Source organism: Aedes albopictus, chromosome 1 (assembly GCF_035046485.1).
Source record: "Aedes albopictus strain Foshan chromosome 1, AalbF5, whole genome shotgun sequence".
Taxonomy (NCBI): domain Eukaryota; kingdom Metazoa; phylum Arthropoda; class Insecta; order Diptera; family Culicidae; genus Aedes; species Aedes albopictus.
Genome location: NC_085136.1, coordinates 139,116,220 through 139,140,071, shown reverse-complemented (window position 1 = coordinate 139,140,071; position 23,852 = coordinate 139,116,220). Strand labels below are relative to the sequence as shown.

Genomic DNA, 23,852 nt, shown 5'->3' with positions numbered 1-23,852 from the left:
GGAGGAGAAAATTGCAAAGAAGCTGGAGTACCTCATGGAGCAAGATATCATCGAGCGTGTTGAAGAACCATCTCCGTGGGTATCGCCAATTGTACCCATACTTAAGGACTCAGGAGAAATCCGTTTGTGCGTCGATATGCGTAGGGCTAATAATGCTGTTTTGCGTGAAACACATCCGCTACCAATAGTGGAGGAGCTTTTTGCTGGTATCAGTGGAGCGGTAAAATTTTCGAAGATAGACGTGAAGGAAGCCTATCACCAAGTCGAAATATCGGAGAGGTCAAGGCCTATTACAACGTTCATCACGAAGCAAGGGTTGTTCAGGTAAAGGTTTGAGTAATTTCAGTTTATCGTATTTCCTATGAATGAATTAAATAAAAGAAATGTTGAATTCTGAAAAACAAATATTTTTATTAGATACAAACGGCTAATGTTCGGGATAAGCTGTGCTCCTGAACTTTTCCAGAAAGTTATGGAGTCTGTGGTAGCCGGACTAGAAGGAGTAGTAGTATATCTGGATGACGTATTAGTATCGGGAAGAACTCAAGCGGAACACGACAAGAGACTGGAATTGCTCCTTAACCGCATGAAGGAGTATGGAATACTTTTGAACGAGGAAAAATGTGTCATTAACGTCAGCGAGCTTGAATTCCTGGGTCATGAATTATCTGAAAAAGGCATACGTCCAACAGAGAGCAGAGTATCGGCGATCAAAAGTTTCCGTGAACCTCGAAACGTATCAGAATTACGCAGTTTCCTGGGTTTAATTACATACGTAGGACGTTTTATTCCGCACCTAGCAGACAAAACAGAATCACTGCGGAAGCTACTTCGAGATGGTGAACGATTTGTTTGGATGGATTTGCACAAAGAAGCTTTCGATTCCATCAAAAGGGCAGTATGTGAATCAAATTTTCTGGGTTATTTCGACACAAAAGATCTATGCATATTGATTGCCGATGCAAGTCCGACTGGCTTGGGGGCAGTTCTCTTGCAACAGGACCAAAACGGAAATAACAGAGTTATATCCTTCGCTAGCAAAGCTTTAACCCCCATCGAACAGCGTTACTTCCAGACAGAACGTGAAGCCTTGGCTATAGTGTGGGCGGTGGACAAGTTCAAGCTGTACCTCTTGGGAAAGCGTTTTAAACTTGTTACAGATTGCAAGCCACTGCATTTCCTTTTCAAGGAACGTGCCAAACCGTGTGCCCGAATCGAGAGATGGGTTATGCGTCTTCAATCGTACAATTTTGAAGTAGTGTATGAGCCTGGATGCTGGAACTTGGCAGATGCTTTATCTAGACTTTCAGTTTCGGAAGCTACGGATTTCGACGTGTCCGGTGAGGCGTGTATATATCAGCTTGTGGTTCAGGATACACCCAAAGCTATGTCCTTGGAAGAAGTTGAAGCTGAATCTGGCAAAGATACGACATTTATTGCTGTTTCTGAAAGTTTAAAATCTGGCGTCTGGGAGGAAAATGCAAAGGCATTCAAACCTTTTGCAACAGAACTATGCGTATCCGGTAGTTTTTTACTGCGAGGCGACCGACTGGTTATACCGGAAAAACTCAGGCAAAGAGCTTTGGAGATAGCACACGAGTCACACCCAGGAATAGTAGTGATGAAACGGAGACTTCGCCAAAAAGTTTGGTGGCCAATGCTGGACAAACAAGTGAAACAATTTGTAAAACAATGCAAAGCTTGTTCGATGGTATCCACACTGGATCCTCCGGAGCCTATGAGCAGAACAGAAATGCCTGACCGACCATGGAAGGATTTAGCTGCAGATTTTGTTGGGCCATTGCCATCGGGACACAACCTGCTCGTCATAATTGATTACTTCAGCCGCTTTACAGAGGTAGTAATCATGAAACAGATAACCGCAACTCTTACGGTGAAAGCATTACATGAAACATTCTGTCGGTTCGGTATGCCCACATCGCTTAAAACGGATAATGGACCGCAATTCGTGAGCAATGAGCTGGACGTTTTCTGTAAGGAATTTGGCATCAAGCACGTTAGAACCACTCCATATTGGCCACAAGCAAATGGCGAGGTCGAAAGGATCAATCGATCAATTGGAAAACGTTTGAAGATCAGTCAGGAAACATACGGTTCGGATTGGAAGTGGGACCTTCGTATGTTCGTTCTGATGCACAACTCAACTCCACATTCCACTACGGGGGTAGCGCCATCCACATTGATGTTTGGGCGTGTTTTGAAAGACAAATTACCGGGGTTGATGACCAGAAGCTACAACATACTGGAGGAAGGATCGTGATCGGGTAAGAAAAATGCGAGACGGGGATTATGCGGACCAGCGACGGATGGCCAAAGCTAGTGACATAGAAGCCGGAGATACTGTTATTGTAAAACGGATCCATAAAGAAAATAAGCTGTCGACAACCTTTAGCCCAGAGGAATTCATAGTTGTTGATAGAATCGGTTCAGATGTAACAGTCAAGTCAAAGGAGTCGGGAAAAGAACTGCACCGAAACACAAAACATCTTAAGAAACTGGATGCAAGAAACAACACTGATACAACGAAAGAGAAGCGATGCCCAGACGACGACGATAAGGAAGCTGAAGTTCCAGTCAACCCAAGCATCGAGAACCCGGAGACTGGCCCCGAGAGTCAAGACCAGATGAATTACAGACCACGTCGAGAAGCGAAACGGCCAGCGTACTTGGAGGATTATCAAATAAATAACTTTAATAATTCGTAAAGAAAAAGAGGAATGTAGTGTCGCTCTTATTCCTAATATAGCTTAAATGTGTAAAAACCTTGAGATGATTGTACCTTCAAATACAAATACCTTGGAGTGTTGCATTATGTGTACATTGTAGAGTTGGTGTGTAGAATTGGAATAAAGGATCAATTGTATTTCGTCGCGCAACCAAGGCACATGTGTTCTGGTGTTCTATCCGAAGTCCGATACAACACTTTTCAGCGCTACAAAATCTTACCTTGTACAGCAAGCTCTAATACTGAATCTCTCGCCTTCACAGGACGCCCCGGAACGGACTACCCAATCCTAGCTGCCGTACCGTACACGAACTTCTACTGTGACGAGCAGGAATATCCCGGATTTTTCGCTGACATGGAAACGAGGTGTCAAGGTAAGACCAATCCGTTACATTTCCATAGCTTGTCTAACATTGATCCAACGTTTTTTTTGTTCTTTTAGGTTGGCACTACTGCGACATCGACGGCCGGCAGGCGACGTTCCTCTGCCCGAATGGAACGCAATTTTCGCAGGCCGTCTTTGTGTGCGATTGGTGGTTCAACGTGCGGTGCGATCTGTCGCCTCGGTTATACGCCATCAACGCACGGCTCTACCAGCGTCCGAAGGTGAATCCGACGCGGAAGCACCGGGTCATAACGAAGCAGCTGGTCGAGGATATCTTCAACAAATAATGCGGGATGCAGTGGGAATGTGTGTGCGTTCATCCGCAGCGCGAATTTCGATCAAGAGCTAACGGATTCATCCAAGTTCCTCTCTTGGTCGGCGCAGAAGAATGATGGGGATCGGCGATACAGAGTGAGATGAATGGAGGGAGCGATTTTGGAGTATTTGAGTGTTAAGCAGGGGCATGAATGAGAGCAGGAGCGAATGAGAGAGTGTTAGGAAGATGATTTTAACTTTTGTACTCATGTTCAACTCTCGAAACTGAGATTCTCTTGCGGATATTAGGGTGTGGTATGGTTTACAGAGTGTTGTAATATGTTTTGCTTCTCTATACATATAGAAAAAAACTCTATACATATAGAAAAAAAAGTTGGCTACGAAATATAAAATTCAGAATTTTGAAAATAATAAGACAAAAAGATCCTAAAATTTTGAAAAGTATTGAAAATCTTTCCAAGAATTCGTTTTCAATTGAGAAAGAACTACACTCGATTCTTTTTTTCACTGGTCTGTTTTTTGCTATAACTCAGCCAATTTTGTACCGATTCTCATGACATTTTGAACACTATAGTACTAACCGTGCCTACATGTTTACAAAATTTCATGAGAATCAGTTGAAAATTGACTGAGTTATAGCAAAAACCAGACCCGTGCAAAAAAAGAATTGGATGTAATATAATAGGACAGTTAAAACATCTTAAACAATCCACACCCTAATGAACCGCCAATGATGAAAAGCAGTATTTTAAAAAAACAAGTTAAATACGTTATTTTTTTCCTTTTTAAATTTAAATTTAAATAGAATTTAAAATCTCTTTCTCGAAGAAACACACTAGAATCCCTAGTTTTCCGAGTATTACTTTTCACATAGAGAATGGCGAAAACTTTGTCCTATTCCTTTTCATCATCCACGTGGTAATTTTCTCCAATCCTGGAAGAAGAAATTGTAGCTGTATAGTGTCCTTTCGGGCCGGAGAAATTCCACGTGTGAGCGATACGGAAGCAAGAATTTAAATTTAAATTAAATCTAAGCAAATAGAAAACCTTTTATTTCCCATCTGCCTCCAATTGCCGCTACTTTCGGCTTGCTCCGGCCTCTCCCACCTATAAAACTCAAACTGTAAATGAAAGTGATTTTCTTCAGAACCGAGCGTGGAAACTTCAGGCACAGTTCAACAAAGACAAATATCACAGTCTCTGTGTATGACGAGAAAAAGCCGGTACTGTTCTTCGAGAAAGGGAACTAGTTTTTCAATTTCCATTCCTTTTTTTTATGTTTTCCTAAGTGTAAATATGGTGGATGTTTGCAAGCTCGCTCGTGGCTTTTCCGCGCGAAAGCCAGCGCGGAGCTCACTGGCAACACTGCACTGGATGTGTGTAACTTAAGTGGTGTTTGCAGTTCGATGCAGCTAACAAGAAAATACTCAACAGTTTTAGACGAATTGTAGAACTTTCAATCTGTGTACAAACATGAATACTAATAACAACATCGTAGAAACAATAGGATACTGTACCGACCGCCATGTGAACGTCATCAAACAGCGGTTTCAGACAAAGAGTGAGAGATAGACAGGGCCTTTTGTGAGAGTGAGATTCTTGCTTAAACTTTAATTAATACGTTAGTTAGGTGTGTCAATCTCTTAAATGAATGTAAACAGTTGTGTATTATAAAACCATCTAATAAAGAAGTATTATTTAAGGACAAATGAAGGCGAGAATTAATTGATCTGAAATAATAAATTGATACAAATCTCGATGGATGCTCAAATCTACGTTTATTTTCAAAATTGTATGTATGTCAACATATTTTGAAGAATAGGCTTCTAACAAAAATTAGTTTACAGTAATTGTTGATGCTGGACTAAAGAACGACTGACTTTTGATAGCGTTTATTTCTATCGTATGCTTCAAAGCTGAAATACGGAATAGTTACGATGAAACCAAACAAAGAACATATATGTTATACATACAATTCAGTCCTCTTCTCTTCGATATGCTGTCCACGTATCAACTGTTCTTACGGCTTCGTAATTCAGGTGTTGCAACTTTAGGTGCTAAATTCTTCACGGTTGCACGTAAACACTGGTCGTCTGACTAGGTCAACTTGTCTATAAATTTACAGTAATCAGATCCAATTATAATCCAAGAAATAATCCCAATTCACCAATAATATATCAAAACTCCACAAAACCTAAACTTTGCTATCTATAGGATATATCGCACATTTATGCTCAGTCACTGTGTTGACAGGAGCGGTAAACCCTCTACGCTATAGACTCTCGCACTCATGACGCATTGTATCCATCGAGCTGGTTGCCAGTCGGCTTGTTGCGCCGCAACATCCTCCCTCCGATGAAACCCTCGGTCCCTGAGGTTTCATTTTCTCCAGCTATCTCCAATACGGCAAGCTTCGATACTGGCCGCCGTAGTATTCCATTGATAGTTTGCACTAACGCTTGACGAACTACACCATCTGCTGCAGGGATGACTTCCAAGATGCGTCCTCTAGTCCATCCGTTCCGTTTCCTATCTTCTACTATCAGCACCAGTTCCCCGGGTTGTATATTCCTCGATTTGGAAAACCATTTAGAACGTTTGGTGAGTGTGGGCAAGTACTCACGCACCCATCTTCTCCAGAATCCGTCTAGCTGATTTTGTAGTCTTCCCCAGGATAGTCCAAGTTCTCGAGGTCCACTAACTTGCTGAACTGATGGCGCGACGACTCCCGATGAACTACCGAGCAAAAAGTGATTTGGTGTCAGTGCTTCTTGCTCGGCTGACACCAGTGGTAGGTATGTCAACGGTCTACTGTTCACGATTGCTTCAGCTTCTACGAGTAGCGTCTGATATTCCTCGTCATCTAATTTTTCGTCGCTATTTGCTGTTGAGAGTGCAGATTTCATTGACCGCACCATTCGCTCCCAGGACCCGCCCATGTGCGGGGCCCCAGGAGGGATAAACTTCCATGTAGTGCACGTGTTGGTAAATGTAGAGGCCAACCCTGCGTTGATCTGTTGCCGAAGAACTCTTTCTGCACCGTGAAAGTTAGTAGCGTTATCACTGTAAATCTCAACCGGTGCTCCTCGACGCCCCACGAATCTGCGGACACTCATAATAAACGCCTCTGTAGTTAAGCTGCAAACCAGCTCTACGTGAATTGCTCGTATAGTCAAGCAGGTATAAAGCGCTACCCATCGTTTGACAGTACTCCGGCCTCTTTTCAAAAATACTGGGCCAAAATAGTCCACTCCAACATAAGTGAACGGACGAACGAAGGGCGATAAACGAGCTTCCGGAAGCGGAGCCATTTGTGGAACTACCGGAAGAGCTTTCCGAATCCTACACAGTAAGCAACGACTCGCTATGTTCCTCACCATCCTGCGCAAGTGAGGGATATAGAATTTTTGACGAACTTCATTTACGACTGTCTCATTATTTCCATGCTTGAATCTTCGGTGGAAATCTTCCAGTATTAGATTTGTCACGTGATGTTTCTTGGGAAGAATTACAGGAAACTTTACGTCACGAGTCACTCCTTTAGTAGCTCCGATACGACCATCGACTCGTAATACTCCGTGCGTATCGATGCGTGGAGTAAGTGAATAGAGTACGCTGCTTTTTTCTATAAAGTTTTCTTCAGCATGATTCGGCTCGTTTGGGTTTGCCATCGCAATCATTTCTTCTGGATAGCATTCCCATTGTACCATCCTGAACAGCGTTACTTCTGCCTTCTGCAACTCTCTTCTAGCCAAAGGCCCACCGCTGCGGTTATTTACCGGTGTCCGAGCGTTGGAAACGAATCGATGAACGTACGCGGTCGTACGAAGCAGTTTATTCCAGTTGGAGAATCGTGTAACATCCACTATCCTTTCTGGAGCGCGTACTTCTTGATGTAGAAAACACGAACGCATCTCCTTCTCCTCTGGATTTTCTGGTTCTGCACAAGGCCAATTTTCTTCTGAAGACTGCAAGAACTTCGGCCCGCTGTACCAAATGCTCTGATCGTTGAAATGAGGACCCACACCCCATTTTGTCGCTTCGTCTGCCGAGTTCATTTTGGATCTTAGCCATCTCCATTCTTCGCGTGTTGTTGTGTCCAAGATTTCACTGACCCGATGTGCAACAAAGGGACGATATTTGTATGGATCTCCGTTGATCCAAGTGTGGGCAGTACTGGAATCGGTTCACAGAAAACGAGCTTTTATCGGGAAGGTGTGACCGTCTATAACGAGCTTCATCATTCGCACTCCAAGAACGCAAGCCTGGAGCTCCAATCTGGGAACGCTCATCATCTTTAACGGAGCTACCTTTGCTTTGGCAGCGACCAGTGCCACCTCTGCTTTTCCTTGTGCGTTGATTATACGAAAGTAGCATGCGCAAGAGTACGCAGCCGGACTGGCGTCTACGAAGATGTGCAATTGGATACGATCAAGGCTGAGGCGGTTTGCACAACGAAAATAGCACCGTGGTATCCGTACTTCGTCGATGTCCTGTAGTATTTTTACCCAATCCCGCCAGCGCTGGAAAATGGAATCGTCCACTTGTTCATCCCATTTGGTTCCTGCACGCCAAATGTCTTGAATTAGAACTCTTCCAAATATCAAATACGGCGCTAGTAACCCTACTGGGTCGAAAAGAGTCATCACACATTGTAGAACTTGGCGTTTGGTCGGTCGTGCATCTTCTTGGATTATTTTCTTGATGTTTTCGCGCATGGCAGTCACAAAGTGTATAACGTCTTCTTCACTATTCCACAGCATACCTAGGACGCGATCAGGTAACCCGCCGCTATCAGGATTGAGGGTTTTCACCACTTTATCTTGATTTTCGCCCAAATGTTTCAGTACTGCAGAGCTATTGGAACACCAATTGCGTATCTCGAACCCCCCTTTCCTGTGTACGTCTCGAACTTCGCCCGCTACGCGCTTGGCCTCATCTTCATCTGGAAAGCTATCGAGGTAGTCGTCAACATAGTGGTTGTAGACGATGCCTTCAACAGCTCTGGGAAATTCCTCGGAAAATCTCTGAGCGTTAACGTTTTTCACGAACTGTGCTGTGGCCGGGGAGCTGGTAGAACCGAAAGTGGCAACGTTCATTACGAAAACGTCTGGCTTCTTCTGCGCCTCGGGAGACCACAAAAAACACTGTGCGTAGCGATCCGAATTTTTGATGAATATTTGGTGAAACATCTGTTTTATGTCCCCGACGACTGCAACACGATGTTGTCGGAAACGAAATATCACTCCTGGTAGCGAAGCCAACTGGTCGGGTCCCTTTAACAGCATATCATTCAACGAAATACCGTCGACTTTTGCCGAAGCATCCCATATAAGACGAACTTTGGAGGGTTTTTTAGGGTTGACAACTGCCCCTAATGGAAGGAACCATATTCGACGTGGATCAGCTGTCGACAATTCTTCGGCGGATGCTCGATGGGCATATCCTCTTTCCAGGTATTCTTGTATTTGTCGCTGAATGTTCTCTTTCAGCACTGGATCTTTTTCCATTCTGCGCTGCAAACACTGTAGCCTTTTGATAGCCATTGGGTAGCTGTCAGGTAATTCGAACTTATCGAAACGCCACAAAAGTCCAGACTCATACCGGTCGCCAACAAAAATGGTGGTTTCCTCCAAAATTTGGTGCGCCCGTTTGTCCTCTTCAGACATACAGTCGTTCGCCGGACGCACACCAACGTCTTCCATCGAAAAATACGCCTTGACCGTTTCGTCCATTCCTGTGTCTTCATTACATTCGCAGATGTGGTAACTGGCCAAGGAAGAATCATCGCTTCTTTGACCGCCATAGACGCACCATCCAAGACGAGTCTTCACCGCAACTGGAACGCCTTCTTTTCCTTCACGCACTTTCAAAGGAAGTGATAGTTTGAGATTATCAACGCCAATCAGCAAACGGGGTACTGCATCGTGGTATTCTTCAATAGGGATTCCTCGAAGATGTTGAAAGTCCTGCATTAACTTTTTCACGGGCAATGTTTGCATTGGAAGATTCAGTGACTTAGTAGTCCCGACGTCGCTAATCCAGTAACGTTCAGTTTTTCCTAGTCCAGAGATTTCGAATGCCACTCTTTTGGAGTCGTTTTCTTCGCGGGTTACGTTGCCGGTCCATTTCAAGCAGAGCGGCCTACTGTATCCATCAACTCCTAGTCTATCGGCCAGGCTGCTCTCAATCATCGACAGAGAAGAACCCTCGTCCAAAAAGGCGAACGTATTGATGATACCTTGTTGTCCATATAACGTGACCGGAATTATTCGGAATAGGAGCTTCGATTGGTTGTGATGATGCATATGATCAGTCTGATGTCTGTTTGAAGGCGGGTGCTTAATTGCGGTAGGGTGTAGCAGTGGATGATGGCGGTACTGACAGCCATCGATACCACACCTGTTAGAGTTACGACATGCTCTACGTCCGTGACTAAACAGACATGTGCGGCAAAGATCTTGATTCTGAATCTTCTTCCACCGTTCATCGACAGTCATTTCCAGGAATAGTTTGCACTCCTTTGCTCGGTGCCCGTACCTATGGCAGACGGAACATTCTACACCTGCCGATACGTGCTTAGGCCTGCTTTCTTCGTTATGTTCTTGCACATCGTCACCGATGTCGGCGTGAACGAAGCTACCATTGTTGTGTCTAGATCCATCACGTTTGGTTTGCCGGTCGTTGGAAGCAAACGTGGACACACTATATGCGTCTTCAACAATTTCCTCCATAAAGACGCTAAAGGTCTTCAAATTGACATTTATCGCTTGTTTGCGATATGAAGCCCATTTCATTTTGTATTCCGCAGGAAGTTTGCCAACCAGATCTTTTAACAGCGTTGGATTTTCTAGGTGTTCTAGCAGATTGGCGGCAACAATGTGGTCGCAAAGGCCTTGGACTGATGTTCCAAACTCGATCAATGTATCCAGTCTGTCGGCTCTGGGAGTTGATGCAGCTTTCACCTTTTCGATAAAGGATTCTATTAACAGATCCGGTCTCCCAAATCTCATTCGCAGAGACTCTATCACTTGTGGAGTAGAAGCCGGAAGAATAAGGCGGCTTTTTACGGACTCCCAAGCTGCGCCTTTCAGACAACGTTGAAGCCGAATCATGTTTTCGCCGTTGCTATACCCGCATGCCTGCGTTGTGTAGTTATAATGACTAATAAATACAGGCCAGTCGGCTGGGTCGCCGCTAAACATCGGTAGGTCACGTGGTAAAACCTGCCTTGCCGCCAATTGCTCCTGAGTAGGTCCGATGTTTGCCGCGGCCACGGCCATGTCTGCTGGCGGTTCGCTGCTGCTCGGTCCCGAGTGCGCGATAGTTAGTGTGGGCTGCGGCCGTTGACGTTCGATTACTGGATTCCGTTCGACGGATGATGCTTGGGGAATGCAGCTAGACTGCTCTCTTTGACGTACAGTTTGTCCGACCTCTCTGTTCATTTGATTCATACGCGCGACATTACGCTGCTGTTCGAATGTGGGAATGTCTGGCACCGTGTCGGCATTCTGGAATGAACGCGCGTGTTTTCGCGGCTGCTCGAATGTCATTATCGGGGCGGGTTGACCAGTTTCGACAGGGGAAATTTGCCAATCTATATAACCAGGTTGCCGGTGAGCTGGTGCTGCGATAGCCGGAATATTGGGACGTGTTTTAGAAACTGCTCCCTTGGATGTCGCCGCGTTTGTAACTTGATTGCCTTTTTTCTGCTGTTGTATTTCGAGCTGCAGCTGATTCAACTGATCCCTCAGCATTTGAATCTGTCGTTGAGATTCTTCTTCACGCCTTTCAAGCTCTCTAACCAGCACGGACTCCCCGGGCGTAACATGCTGAGGCCGCTGCTGAGTGTCGTTTCCAGCAGGCGCGGTTGCTTGCACTGCACTTACCGTCCCGCCTACCGCTCCCTCCAGCGGTGCACCTGCTGCAACATTTTCTTTGCTCGCATTGTTATGTTGCTGTACCCAATTCATGGTTCGGGTGCTGCGTGCCGAGTGACTAACGATGCTGCGACGACTGCGAACGCTCTGATTGTCGCCTTCATCTTGCACAGCTAGCAACTGATGTTTCTGCTCTAGGTGTTTCTTCTGCAGCTCAAATTCTTTTAACATTTGCAGTCTTTCCAGCTCTTGCTGCTCCGCTAGGTACGTCAAATGTTGTTCGGTTCGTAGTCGATGGCTCGAAGAAACAGATTTCAACGACGAAGTTACGCTACCCGGCGTCGTGTGCGGGACAGGTAAGCATTTTGAACAGATCCAATCACGCATCTCTACTGATGCTGTAACACCGGCGCACGAGAAATGCCACCATCGATCACACTTATCACAACAAACGAAGTTGTCCTCGGTGTGTGGCCGGTTACATGCCACACAGCCAGATAGTACTGGCTCCGGTGTTCGGTTGAGATCACTCATAATAGAGTTGAATTCTTTGAAGAATGTTGATGCTGGACTAAAGAACGACTGACTTTTGATAGCGTTTATTTCTATCGTATGCTTCAAAGCTGAAATACGGAATAGTTACGATGAAACCAAACAAAGAACATATATGTTATACATACAATTCAGTCCTCTTCTCTTCGATATGCTGTCCACGTATCAACTGTTCTTACGGCTTCGTAATTCAGGTGTTGCAACTTTAGGTGCTAAATTCTTCACGGTTGCACGTAAACACTGGTCGTCTGACTAGGTCAACTTGTCTATAAATTTACAGTAATCAGATCCAATTATAATCCAAGAAATAATCCCAATTCACCAATAATATATCAAAACTCCACAAAACCTAAACTTTGCTATCTATAGGATATATCGCACATTTATGCTCAGTCACTGTGTTGACAGGAGCGGTAAACCCTCTACGCTATAGACTCTCGCACTCATGACGCATTGTATCCATCGAGCTGGTTGCCAGTCGGCTTGTTGCGCCGCAACAGTAATTATAAAGTTTGAAGCTATGATAATTGAATTTTATTGGCTTTTCTCGGTGAACTTAATACTACTCGAAGAAGGAGGGAGTAACGAAAGTAATGAAAGAAACGGTGGATAGAATCGCATTGTGATTGTGTTGTTCAATTATGGCCCTCTGTTAATTTTCAACTTCTATTCAATTTCTCTCGTCGCACACTTGCGATTCTATCCACCGTTTCTTTCATTACTTTCGTTACTCCCTCCTTCTTTGAGTAGTATTAAGTTCACCGAGAAAAGCCAATAAAATTCAATTATCATAAAGTCATGCGGTGATTAAACCTAGAAAGTAAAAAGTTTGAAGCTACTGCCAAGAACCTGTAAGTTGAAAACAGTGACATGATCACTTGAGTTTTTTTTTCGGTCAAACCGGTGGTGATCCGGAACTCTTTCGAATTTCGTAAAAAGTGCGTGAGGATGACGTGCGTTATAAAGTGCGTGATAATATACAAAATATGATAAGAATAACTCTGAAGGAATTTTAATAAAAGTTAGTGAAGAAAATTTAAAATTGAAAGAATTTTAGAAAATACGGTACCGCAATTTCGGGTGAAATTGATCGCTTTTCGCAGTTTTTAGCGCCTAATTTTTGAATATTTAACGATATGGTTAAACTTAATGCTTTAAAACAAGTACGACCATGGTTTTCATCACTCAACGAGGTTGAAACTTTTACCGCAAACCATTTTATTAAAAAAAATGTCATTTGAAATTTAAAATCCAAAATTTTACTTTCGGGGTGAAATTGATCAGTCAGTGGAATGCCTTTGTATGCTCTGAAAAAATTTTTTTCACCTGAATTATTCACCCCAGAATGCGAAAAGCTTGGGTCTTGTATCATTTGGGCAGGTGTACTTATTTTGGGCACTTGCCGCTATAACTAAGTCAATTTCAAACGGATTGATTTGAATTTTTGTATAGAGTTAGGCACGTATAGTATCTTACTCTATACAAAAACTCAAATCAATCGTTTTGAAATTGACTTAGTTATAGCGGCTGCTCCAAATAGGCTGCCCAAATGGTACAAGACCCTATGCAAAACATTTACAACTTAACTAAATTTTTAGTTATTTAAGTTTGAAGTTTGATAAATCCCAAGAAAACGCCTGCAAGTATGCAATTTACATACTAAATAAGTAAATACTTACGGAAAAGTGCAATTTTATGCATAAATTTGAACATTTATAGAACTTTTGATGACGATATCGTGTTATTTGACTGACTGCTAACGACTGTATTACCAAGTATTTCGCTTGTTTTACGGCTCTTTCAGTCTATATTAAGCAGCTAAAACGCCTTTCGCATCTACTGTCCTACGTTTCGGTGTGTATTTCACCTTCTTCTGGGAGATAGAGTCTGCGTTTTGTTGTTGTGTGTGTATGAGTCTTGTCCGACATATTGCTGTCTATGATTTTTGTTGATGGCGTCCCTCTACGGTGCATGTATTCGAATACCTTTTGCGTTCACTGTATCGATTATTTCTGTTATAAAGCTTTGCACTTATTGCTTTTGCCCGCACCTACGCTGTGGTTAAAAGCTAAGCTTCTCTATCGCCCGCGCACTGCAGCTAATCGTATCGTCTAGTTAGATAACACAAGTTTGAAGGTGTCTTTGAAGTTCGCCAACACGCAATTTCGAAAAATATTGAATTTAATACAGAAATATGTGACTAATTGACTGTGAAACATGTAAACATAGCATTCAATAACCCTTAAGCTAGATGGTCATTTTCTAAAAATTGTTTTAAATTTAAAGCATTATTTTTAACAAATAAAAATTACCCTAACGTCGATCAATTTCACTCGAAATCACGGTACATACAATGCTATTTTACAGAATACAGGTATACCTTGATTTAGTGGACATTTCAATTTTTGAAATGTCTACAAAATCGCATTTTACATAAAATTAAAGCATTTTTTATTTAAATTGTATACCAAAATGTACCAAAACATAAGAAAATTGCATCAAAACTAAGTTTTTGATAAAAAGGCTCGGAGTTTTTGTCATATAGGGTATCGGGATGCTTCGTTGGCATAGTCCCCTCGTTCGGCCTATCTTAACGTTAACCAAAAATTCAAACAAACACACCGAACTGGATATCGGAAAAGCTTTGCGCCAAACACCTGTAACATTTCGTTTCAATTTTAGCACTTTGGAGTATTAAAATTGTATGAAAATGACACTTTGTTTAGCTTTTGTAGACGCCATGATTCTTCGGCTTAGTGGGAAGTCTATACACATGATCATAAATGACATGATTCTGGAATATTTCGAATTGCCTTTTCAATAACTGAACATTTGATGCGACGGTCAAAGATGCTATTTTGAATTTGTATGTTTGTTTTTAACGAATAATAACTATTTTACAAATTACATGTAAGCCGAATATTGAGGACATTTTTTTCACTATGTACCCAAATCTTGGCCCATCAGTAAAGTGACGTCAAAAACACCGATAAAGTGACGCCAACAACATTGCTTGCGTAAGAACCAGAAAGAACGAACAGAAAGATAGATTTTGTGTGCGGTGACTGTAAAAATATAACACAATAATCGGGTTGCATTGTTTTCGTTACTAAAAAAGAAAGAACTTTAGTTTAAGTCATTTATTTATAGTTTTTTGAAAATTTGGCTCCGAAAATGTAATTTGAAAGTATGATTGGTGAACAAACAGAGATAATACCTCAGCAGAAATATTGAAAAAATGAGATAATAAGTGGTTCTAGTGCATGGAAAGCAATAGGCCAACGTTGTATCCACTAATAGGCCAATTTATGTACCATAGACCAACGTTGCATACCATCACATCGAATCTTTTCAACTTAGTTAAGTAAATTCTTAAAATATTTACGTAAGTTTACATCCAATTGGTGAAACATGCATTGCCTAGAGTGCGTAATAGGGTCAACATATTATTTCTAGTGCTATTAATTCATGAGTTATGATCAAAATTGTCAAGGCGGTTTGCAAATTAGGCCAAGGAATGATCCATATACCCTATTAGTAATTTTCGCTGGCTTATAACGATCGAAATCTTTTGTTTCCAAAAATATGTGTGTTTGATTCAAAAGCCAATATTTTGAGCAACGGGCATACATAAAATTCAATAATTGCATAAATGTTTTTTTTTATTATTAAAAATTTCAGAAATTCATTCATATAGGTATACTTCCATGGATTCATTCGGAAATTTTCTTCTGGTATGTGTTTACACATTCCTCCTATTCTATAAATTCCACAAAGAATTCTTTCAAAGCATCTTGCATGATTTGCTCCTGAAATTGTTCATTTTTTTTCTAAAAAAAATCTATGAATTTAAGCCGAAACTCCTGCAGGAATTCTTTCAAAAAATCGTTCAAAGACGAGTTCAGAGATTCCTTCTTAAATTTCTTTAGACGTTTATTCAGAAATTTCTCCAGAGATTCCTTTGACTTTCAGCGATGCCTTTTGAAACTATTCCAGCGTTTTTCAGAAATTGTTACGAAAGTTCCGTCAAAAATATTGTACTGGGATTACTTTGGAAATTCTTCCAAGGATTTCACCAGAAATTTCCACAGTAACTTGTTATTTCTCGAGAAATTCCACTAGGGATTCCTCCAGAAGTTTCACAAACAGTTGTGTATGAGTTTCTGCAAAAATTCTTTTAGGGGAGGAATTCGTGAAAAAAGTTTCAGAGAAATACTTGAAGGTATCTCAATTTTAAAAAAATATTTATGAATTTTAGGGCAGCTCTTGAATTGAGCAGATTGAATCCTGTTCGAAACTCGTTGAAAATGGATGCAGACTCAAAGAAATTCAAGGAAAAACATACAAAAAAAAAACAGATAACTTTATGGAAGTTAAGAGAAAGTGTTTTTAAAATATTTTTTTTTATATATATTTTTTATTTGAATTTTCTTCAACTAACTAGGGTAATTTTCCAATTGTTGCACGGCTAAAAATTCGCCAATTATTGCACACCTCATAAGAATAACATGGAGTGTACAACAATAGGCGAGTTTTTAGCCGTGCAACAATTGGAAAATTACCCTAGTATTGTTGATTGTTTATGCTCATAGTAGGTGGCTCCATGAAAGAGAGGTCCCAATCTCAACAGTAATGAAAAAAATATAAGAGTAAACTTTGAGAGATGAAATCAGCACATAATCGAGTATTGAATTTGATTTTTGCAAAATAATCTCCAGCAAGCCTAGAAATAATCATGGAATCATTGAAAAAGTTTAAAAAAGAAAATCAATAATTTAGATAGTTTGCAAAGCTTTAGTATTCATGAAACAAATATTTAAAATACCAATAATAATTCAAAAGTTCCAGATTTTAATAGGAACTCTGAAGAAGATCAATGATTTTGTGTACATTTTTTTTAGTTTTGAAAAAATAGTTTTTCGTTAAATTTTAGAAATTTACCAAACTTTTTCACATTCATGGATAAAATTTAGGCACAATTTGTTTTTCTTTACTATTGAAGACACTACGTCATTCTATATTATTTAAAAGAATTCTAGTGATTTTCTCCAGCAATTTTGTTTGTATTATTTTTGTAAAAGTAAAACCAGAAGACTTTCCTCTAAGGATATTTTACAAAGACACTGTTAGATATTTTCCTAAGTCTCCTCTCAGGATTGCTTGGAAATATTGTCAAGGAACCTGGAAGAACTACTAGGATTTCCTGCAAAACTAACGCCAAACTAACGCAAACCCGAAACACTATTAATAACCTTTGCATTGCAGTTGTTTTCCAAAGAGCTTGTGGGCTTCTTTTCTGTGTTCCAGTCTCGGTTCCTGCATTCATGCTTGGTGGTTAAAAATGTGTGTTTCCCTCTGCTAATGTAATTGGCTACTGTCCGGATTCTATAGGATCTGAAACCATATAATCTGGCTATGTTATAGTTTTGATAAGTCAATAAGGCTGATACAAATTTATTTTTGACTTTTTGTCCCCCCCCCCCCCCCCCTTCAAAAATGTTTGGCTGGATTTTGCATTTTGAAGGGGCAGATAAAAAAATATTTATCAAAATATCGGGTCTTGCCAAAATATCTTTAACAAATCCGATGAGTTTTTAATATTTTTCAGAATAAATGCTTTATTATTTTTATCCCCCCCCCCTCGACCAGCCAAAGAGTGGTGGGACAAAAAGGGAAATAAATATTTGTAACGGCCTAATTTCATTTATTGTTTAACATTTATGTTGCGTGATTTTTGCAGGTGCAGAAAGCGAGAAAAAGTACGATTATAGGAAGAAGATGGTAAATTCCCCTGAGAGGGTAACCCATAGTAAAACAGCGAATTCCCCCGAGAGGGTAAGCTAATGGCTAATTCCCCCGAGAGGGTAAACATATGGTGAATTCCCCCGAGAGGGTAAGCCATAATAAAAAAGCGAATTCCCCTGAGAGGGTAAGCTCACGGCAAATTCCACCGAGAGGGTAAGCCGATGGTGAATTCCCCCGAGAGAATAAGCCATAATTAAAGAAAGCGAATTGCCCCCGAGAGGGTAAGTTGACGGCAAATTCCCTCGAGAGGGTAAGCCGATGATGAATTTCCCCGAGAGGGAAACCAGTGGTGATGAATTCCCCTGAGAGGGTAAATTTCTTCAGGACGGGCTGTTTGGTTCTAAAACTTTATTTGCAGGTATAAATTATAACACTTCTCTAGTGCTATTTCCAAACATCCTAGAGGGCTTGCAACAGGATTTCATTTCCACGGATTTGGAAGGGATTTGTCCGACTTTTTTTCTTGAATTTATTTCTAAGATTCGTCTAGGACTTCTCGGTATTTTTTTCTGCGTCTTCAGCTAATTTTTACAAATGATAGCCTCATTACGTGCGACACTAGTTCATTCATGGATTCCGAGTCTGCAGATATTGGTCTATTGATGTTTTCCACATTCCTTACTGTTTTCGCTATGAACCTAGATGCTCTTAGGTGATTATTTGTCTATAAAACTAATTTCAGAATTCCCGAAAAGCGTCTTGGACCATTGCTGAATTTACACAGCGATTTTTTTCTGATCAAAGAATTTTTGCAGAAGCTACGAAATTATCCTTCACTACAAGTTGGTATTCATGAAAAGCCTCCGTAATATCGGCTCGATATCTGTGGAGTATCTAAAAATCTTTAGACAAATCCTGATTTTTTAGATAGCTAAACGGTACTTTTATTCCTGATTTTTTTTCTGGTGAAGCTCTTGACAGAAAAACAAGCAATTTCAGGATGCCAGAATTCCTAGGAAGAATTCCTTTAATTTTGTAATCCACATATAAAGAAATATAAACACTGACGAAAACTAGTATCATTTTTTAGAAAACTTCAATATTCAAGAATGCATTCTTCACAAAGTTATGGTTCAATAAGATGCCTCGAAAAAGAATTTCTGCAGAATTCAAAATGGAAATATAACGAACCATGTGAAAAAAAAAGAAAAAATAATGATGAAACAATTGCTAGGTAGAACGTTCTACAATAGTTTTAGGTAAATTCTGGAATGTTTCAGTAGAAACTTTTGGAAAAATCCGTAGAAAAATATTCTGAGTAATCCCTGCGAAAAAAAAATACAAATTCTCTTGTGAAGGAATTCCGAGGATTTTTTCGAAGAAAGGTCAAGAAAATTCCTAGAAAAATCTCTAAGAAAATGATAAAATGTATGGATTTATTATTGGTCAATAGAGCTACGAAATGTGAGAAGAAGGAATTGCTGAAGAAACAGTAATTCTAGTAGACAGTCCCGGAGAAATCCGCTTTGTAAGCGGTGCAGTATCTTCGCCGATGAGCTTTCGAAAGAGTTCTATGAATAATTTTGGAAGATTTACCTGAAAGTAGCCCTGGTATATAAAAGTATATAAAAGTATGTAAAAGAATATAATGATTTTTGGTAGTCCTATAGAGACCAGAGATTGTATTCCAAAAACAATGTTTCTGGAGAAACTTCTGAGAAATTGTGAATTAAGGCTGGAGGAATTCTTTGAACAATCCAATTGAAATAATTAACAATATTCCTGAAAATTATCTTGAAGAAATTTTCGAAAGCATCTCTGGAGGAGTTCCTAAAACAATCTGAGAATATCTTGGAAGAAACTATACCATAAAGTTAAGAAAAACAAAGCTCCTTAGAAACCTTCCAGTCGAAATGTAGGAAGAATCCTTTTAAGATTTTTCAGGAAAGAATTTTCGGGACAAACGTCAACATTGCACCTGAAATAAAAGCAAATTCCTGATAATGGGGCATTCAATTAACAGAGTAATTCTTATTTTAGTCCTGTTCGTAACCTTAAAATGAAAAGATCTTATAATAATATTATCTTGTAATAAGCTTAAAATGAAAAGATCTTATGCGCGGATGAAGTTTTTAATAAAATATTTGCGATCAAAATCGTGAGTTGGTAAAAAAGACGGCCATTTTGCCATTTTTAACAAGCTTGTCCTTAAGGAAGTGCTGGAATAATTTGACAACAACCTCTAAAAATCAGGAGAAAACCCCTGCTGAAACTCCTTGAAGGATTTTCATAGAATTTCGAGGATGTTATTCCCAGCGAGATTCCCGGAAGATCTTTTGCAGGAATTCTCGAATGAACTTCTGAAGAAAGTCATGGAGCAACTTTTGGTGGAATTCTCGCAAAACTTCGGAGGAAATGATCTCATAAGAACGGCCGAAGAAACTTTTGAAAAATAAGAAGGCACTCCTAAAAGAATCCTTAGAAAAACTTCGGGAAAATTCGACGGAAGCACTCGTGCAGAAATCCGCGGAGGAACTGTTGAGGATAATTCAAGAGAAACAGATAGACGAACTTCTAAATCACCGGAGAAATTCAGGAAAAAAAACACGAAGGAACTTGAGAAATACCCAGAGGAAATCCTAGAGGAATTTCCAAAAAAACTCCTAGAGATTTTCCTGTAAAAAACCTTGTATAAATTCTCGGATGAACTCGGATGAAATGTCTGGAACAACTTTTGAAGCAATTCTCTACAAAATCCTGCAGGGCTTTTCCCTGCAGAACGCCTAGAGAAGCTTCCGGAGACAATTCTGTAAAAAAAGAGAGAATTCTATAGATGAACTCCTGAAGAATTCTCAGAGAAAACTGCAGGATTTTTTAGAGGAATTATCAGGGGAAATAAGTACAAAAAGAACACTCGGAGGACCTCTGGCTGAACATGTGGAGAAATTTTCGGAGGAATTCATGGACTTGTGAGAAATTTACGAATAATCAACTAGAGGAATTCCTGAAAGAACTATCAAAATAATCCTCGTACGAACTCGAAGGAATCTAAGAGCAAACTTCTGGAGAAAATCCGGGAGAAAACTCAAAAAAGGAATGCACCTGAAAGAACACTCAGAAACCACTATAGAAAAGCTTCTGAAAAAAAAGCTATTAGGAACTAGGAAAGGAGTCCCTGAAAGAACTTTGGGAGAAACCTACGGAGAGACTCGTGAAGAAATTCGCAGAGGTCAGGTACCCCTGCGGAAATGTTCAGAAAAAAACTTTTGGGAGAATTATCTGGGAAAATTTTGAAAAAAAAATCCCCAGAAGAACTTTTAGAACCCCAGAAAAACTCCGGGAGAAACACCAGAAGGAATCACTTGCTTTGTCACGAAATCCCTATCAAAACCCCAAGATACAATAAACTGCATCCTGCAATTCAACTTTACTTACTCACCAACCGAAAGAACATATTTTAACACTCTTATTCACAAGCAGCATAGGGAACATGATATACCTGAAAAGATAAAATAAAATTGCGAATTAGAGTCACTCAACTATAAGCCATTGGATGTATTTCATGTGGCAAATCAATAAAAAAGGAGAATAGCAATGAAAACAGAATAAGTGTACCAGTTACGGCTACAAATAGTGGTTCCCTATTTGGCCATAGTGGATACATATTTGGAAAGCTTTCAAACTTTGAAGATATTATTTGATTTGGGAGATTTAAACTGTATTGTAATATTAAAACACGCAAACTGATGCAAAAGTGTAAAACTTTCTCAATTCCCGGTATGGCCAAATAGGGAACCACTATGGCGAATAACACAACACTTAGGTACTCTTAGCTAGCCTATCATAATTATTCAATAACATTCATTCAAAGCGCAAACCTAAAAAAAGATCGAGTGGGCTCGTCCGGGATTTGAACCCGGGACCTCTCGCACCCTAAGCGAAAATCATACCCCTAGACCAACGAGCCCGTTGAAGAGTGAGAAGAAAATATCCATTCGAAAACTTCATGGTCGACATGCAAAACCTCATAAAACTTGATTCTTCCACTTCAACCCCCTACCTAACAGCTTTGAATGTGTTTGTGAGCGCATGCGCAGAAGACTGCCGGTCGGTTGTACGTGTGTTTGACCAAGAAAAACGAAGGGTGATGAAAAACGAACGACGCAAAAAGACCGAAAGCCGGTTTTGGCTCACCATGTGGATGTGCGCAGGTAAGGGTTCATTCAAATATTACGTAACGCAAAATTTGATAATTTCAGACCCCCTCCCTCCCCCACGTAACAGCTTTTGTATGCGAAAATTTGAAATTTTGTATGAAGCGTAACACAGTGCTAGACCCCCTCCCTCCCCCCTTTGCGTTACGTAATATTTGAACGAGCCCTAAGGCACTTCGTTTCAATGTGCGTTAGCCTACAGATGGTCGACCTGAAACGTTTCGAATTGGGATTGGTTTTGCCGGCGGGTTGAGCACGGAGAAGTCAGTAAGGAATGCAAGCAAGTAGTCTACATTTTGGCGTATTGATGATAAATTTAGCGTTAGCAGCTCGCCTCAGATCAAACAACATAAAGTAACGGGATGAAGATGATGAAATGTTACTTCCTATGATTTAACATATGTACATAGTTAACTAGACTGCCTGCAATCGATTGCCATTTTCTCGATATACTACTGTTCATGTTCAAGTTTAACAATTTCATGTTATGATTTGTTACCAAATTTCTTTTTGCATTAACATTAACATAATCCACCTCAACGAGATGCAAAATATATTATGTCAGAAGTGGGATTCGAACCCACGCCTTCAGAGAAGACTACGACCTGAACGTAGCGCCTTAGACCACTCGGCCATCCTGACTATATGAAGCAATGTTGCTAGAACCTCTACTGACGCAATTGACGTGACTTGCTATGTTCCGGATAATTATGTTGATTTGAATTTGCGATGATGGTGAACGTTGAAAACATTTGACCATTAGCACCCCTGCAAAATTGTTTTCCATACAAAAATGATGACAAATTTTAGGCATCAGGACACAATTTACGTACGGGATGGTGACTTCGATTGTTTGGGATTAACCTTTGACAGTAGGACAAGATTAACACAATCCTGTAACAGCCGAGTATTGTTCTGGCCACGTCCTTACAACAGCTGGGGATGAGGAAGGATGAGTAGATATCAAGACCATACCAAATAAAGATTTGAGTTGCATGAGCTGATTTTGAGAATGTACACCGAACCATTGCCATTGTCAATGGGCAATGAGTTGTCCCACTTTTAACGGAAACTGAGTAATAAAACTAAGGATTTTCGATTTCTGAGTAAGACCAACTAAGCCACTGAATGTCAATTTTTCTCGATGTAGGGTATTGGTTCCCTTATTAAGCATGTGGCTCCCATTTTCATCTCACGAAAAACAAAGGATTGAAGCGCTGTTTGTTTTGTTTCTTATTTTTGTATTTTTTGTTAGAAGTGAGCACCCATGAAAACAAAAAGAACGGAGTCAATCGGTGCCGTAATCGCTTGTTTTCGAATAGGATGAAAATGGGAGCATGAGATTACTGATGGCACACATACCCTATAGCCTTTGCACATTTTTATGTGATTTGGAATTTGTATAGAATAGACTAATTAGATCTAGTAGGTATCTCTAAATTTAAGCGGTGCCAGTGTGTGTTTGCAGCCGCGTTTTGAATACGCTGTAAGATTCAGAAACGATAATTGGAATCGTTCCAGTGTAGGTATTCTACACCACAGCAACCACGTAAGTCCGAAAATTAGGTAGAAGCTAAAAATAGAAGGGTTGGTTTTCGGTTCCTTTTTTGCCTGTTTCACGTTTACATATGTAGGGTATGTGTTCCATCATTAATCTCACGCTCCCATATTCATCCTATTCGAAAACAAGCGATTACTGCACCAAGCGATTACGGAATCAAGTTCTTTTTGTTTTCATGGGTGCTCACTTCTAACAAAAAATACAAAAATAAGAAACAAAACAAACAGCGCTTCAATCCTTTGTTTTTCGTAGGATGAAAATGGGAGCCACATGCTTAAGAAGGGAACCAATACCCTACTTGGAGTTGCAATTTGCTGAAGCGTGATCCAGATTAGGACTTAGAATACAGAGCGTAAAATGAAATGAAATTCCTGAATCTGTAAGGCCGCACGGGACGACGTGTAATTTTTCCCATCTTCCTTCTCTTTCTAACAATTTGCCTCACGATTTTGAAGATGCAAATATCAATTTCCACTGCACTGACGAAGCTGAA

The 23,852-nt window shown here is 40.4% G+C and overlaps 2 protein-coding genes and 2 non-coding genes across 10 annotated transcripts in view; 1 reads left to right on the top strand and 3 right to left on the bottom strand.

The window, feature by feature from the left end:
• Nucleotides 1-5,116, top strand: part of LOC115259365 (uncharacterized) — a 298,623-nt gene extending 293,507 nt beyond the window's left edge. For all 6 annotated transcript variants that reach the window (XM_062845477.1, XM_062845473.1, XM_062845476.1 and 3 more), the window contains 2 exons: nucleotides 3,010-3,120; nucleotides 3,189-5,116. In XM_062845477.1, coding sequence (XP_062701461.1) covers nucleotides 3,010-3,120; nucleotides 3,189-3,418 — 341 coding nt within the window. In that variant the 3' untranslated portion in view covers nucleotides 3,419-5,116. The remainder of the gene's footprint in view (nucleotides 1-3,009; nucleotides 3,121-3,188) is intronic.
• Nucleotides 5,117-5,205: 89 nt separating this feature from the next.
• Nucleotides 5,206-12,341, bottom strand: LOC115254319 (uncharacterized). 2 transcript variants are annotated; one of them, XR_009996199.1, is made up of 2 exons: nucleotides 5,381-12,341; nucleotides 5,206-5,323 (listed from the first exon to the last, which is right to left on the bottom strand). XR_009996199.1 is itself a non-coding variant. In XM_062845470.1 (2 exons), exon 2 carries the CDS (start codon nucleotides 11,819-11,821, stop codon nucleotides 7,595-7,597), a length of 4,227 nt encoding a protein of 1,408 aa, XP_062701454.1. In that variant the 5' UTR covers nucleotides 11,822-11,910; nucleotides 11,968-12,341; the 3' UTR covers nucleotides 5,206-7,594. The 2 variants fall into 2 exon arrangements, 1 of the variants encoding a protein (XP_062701454.1); XM_062845470.1 differs by having other exon boundaries at nucleotides 5,206-11,910; nucleotides 11,968-12,341.
• Nucleotides 12,342-21,479: 9,138 nt separating this feature from the next.
• On the bottom strand, nucleotides 21,480-21,551 carry Trnap-agg (transfer RNA proline (anticodon AGG)). The gene has a single exon. It is a non-coding gene; the product is annotated as a tRNA-Pro (tRNA).
• An 806-nt stretch (nucleotides 21,552-22,357) lies between these two features.
• On the bottom strand, nucleotides 22,358-22,440 carry Trnal-cag (transfer RNA leucine (anticodon CAG)). Its single transcript has one exon. It is a non-coding gene; the product is annotated as a tRNA-Leu (tRNA).
• Between the last annotated feature and the right edge of the window lie 1,412 nt (nucleotides 22,441-23,852).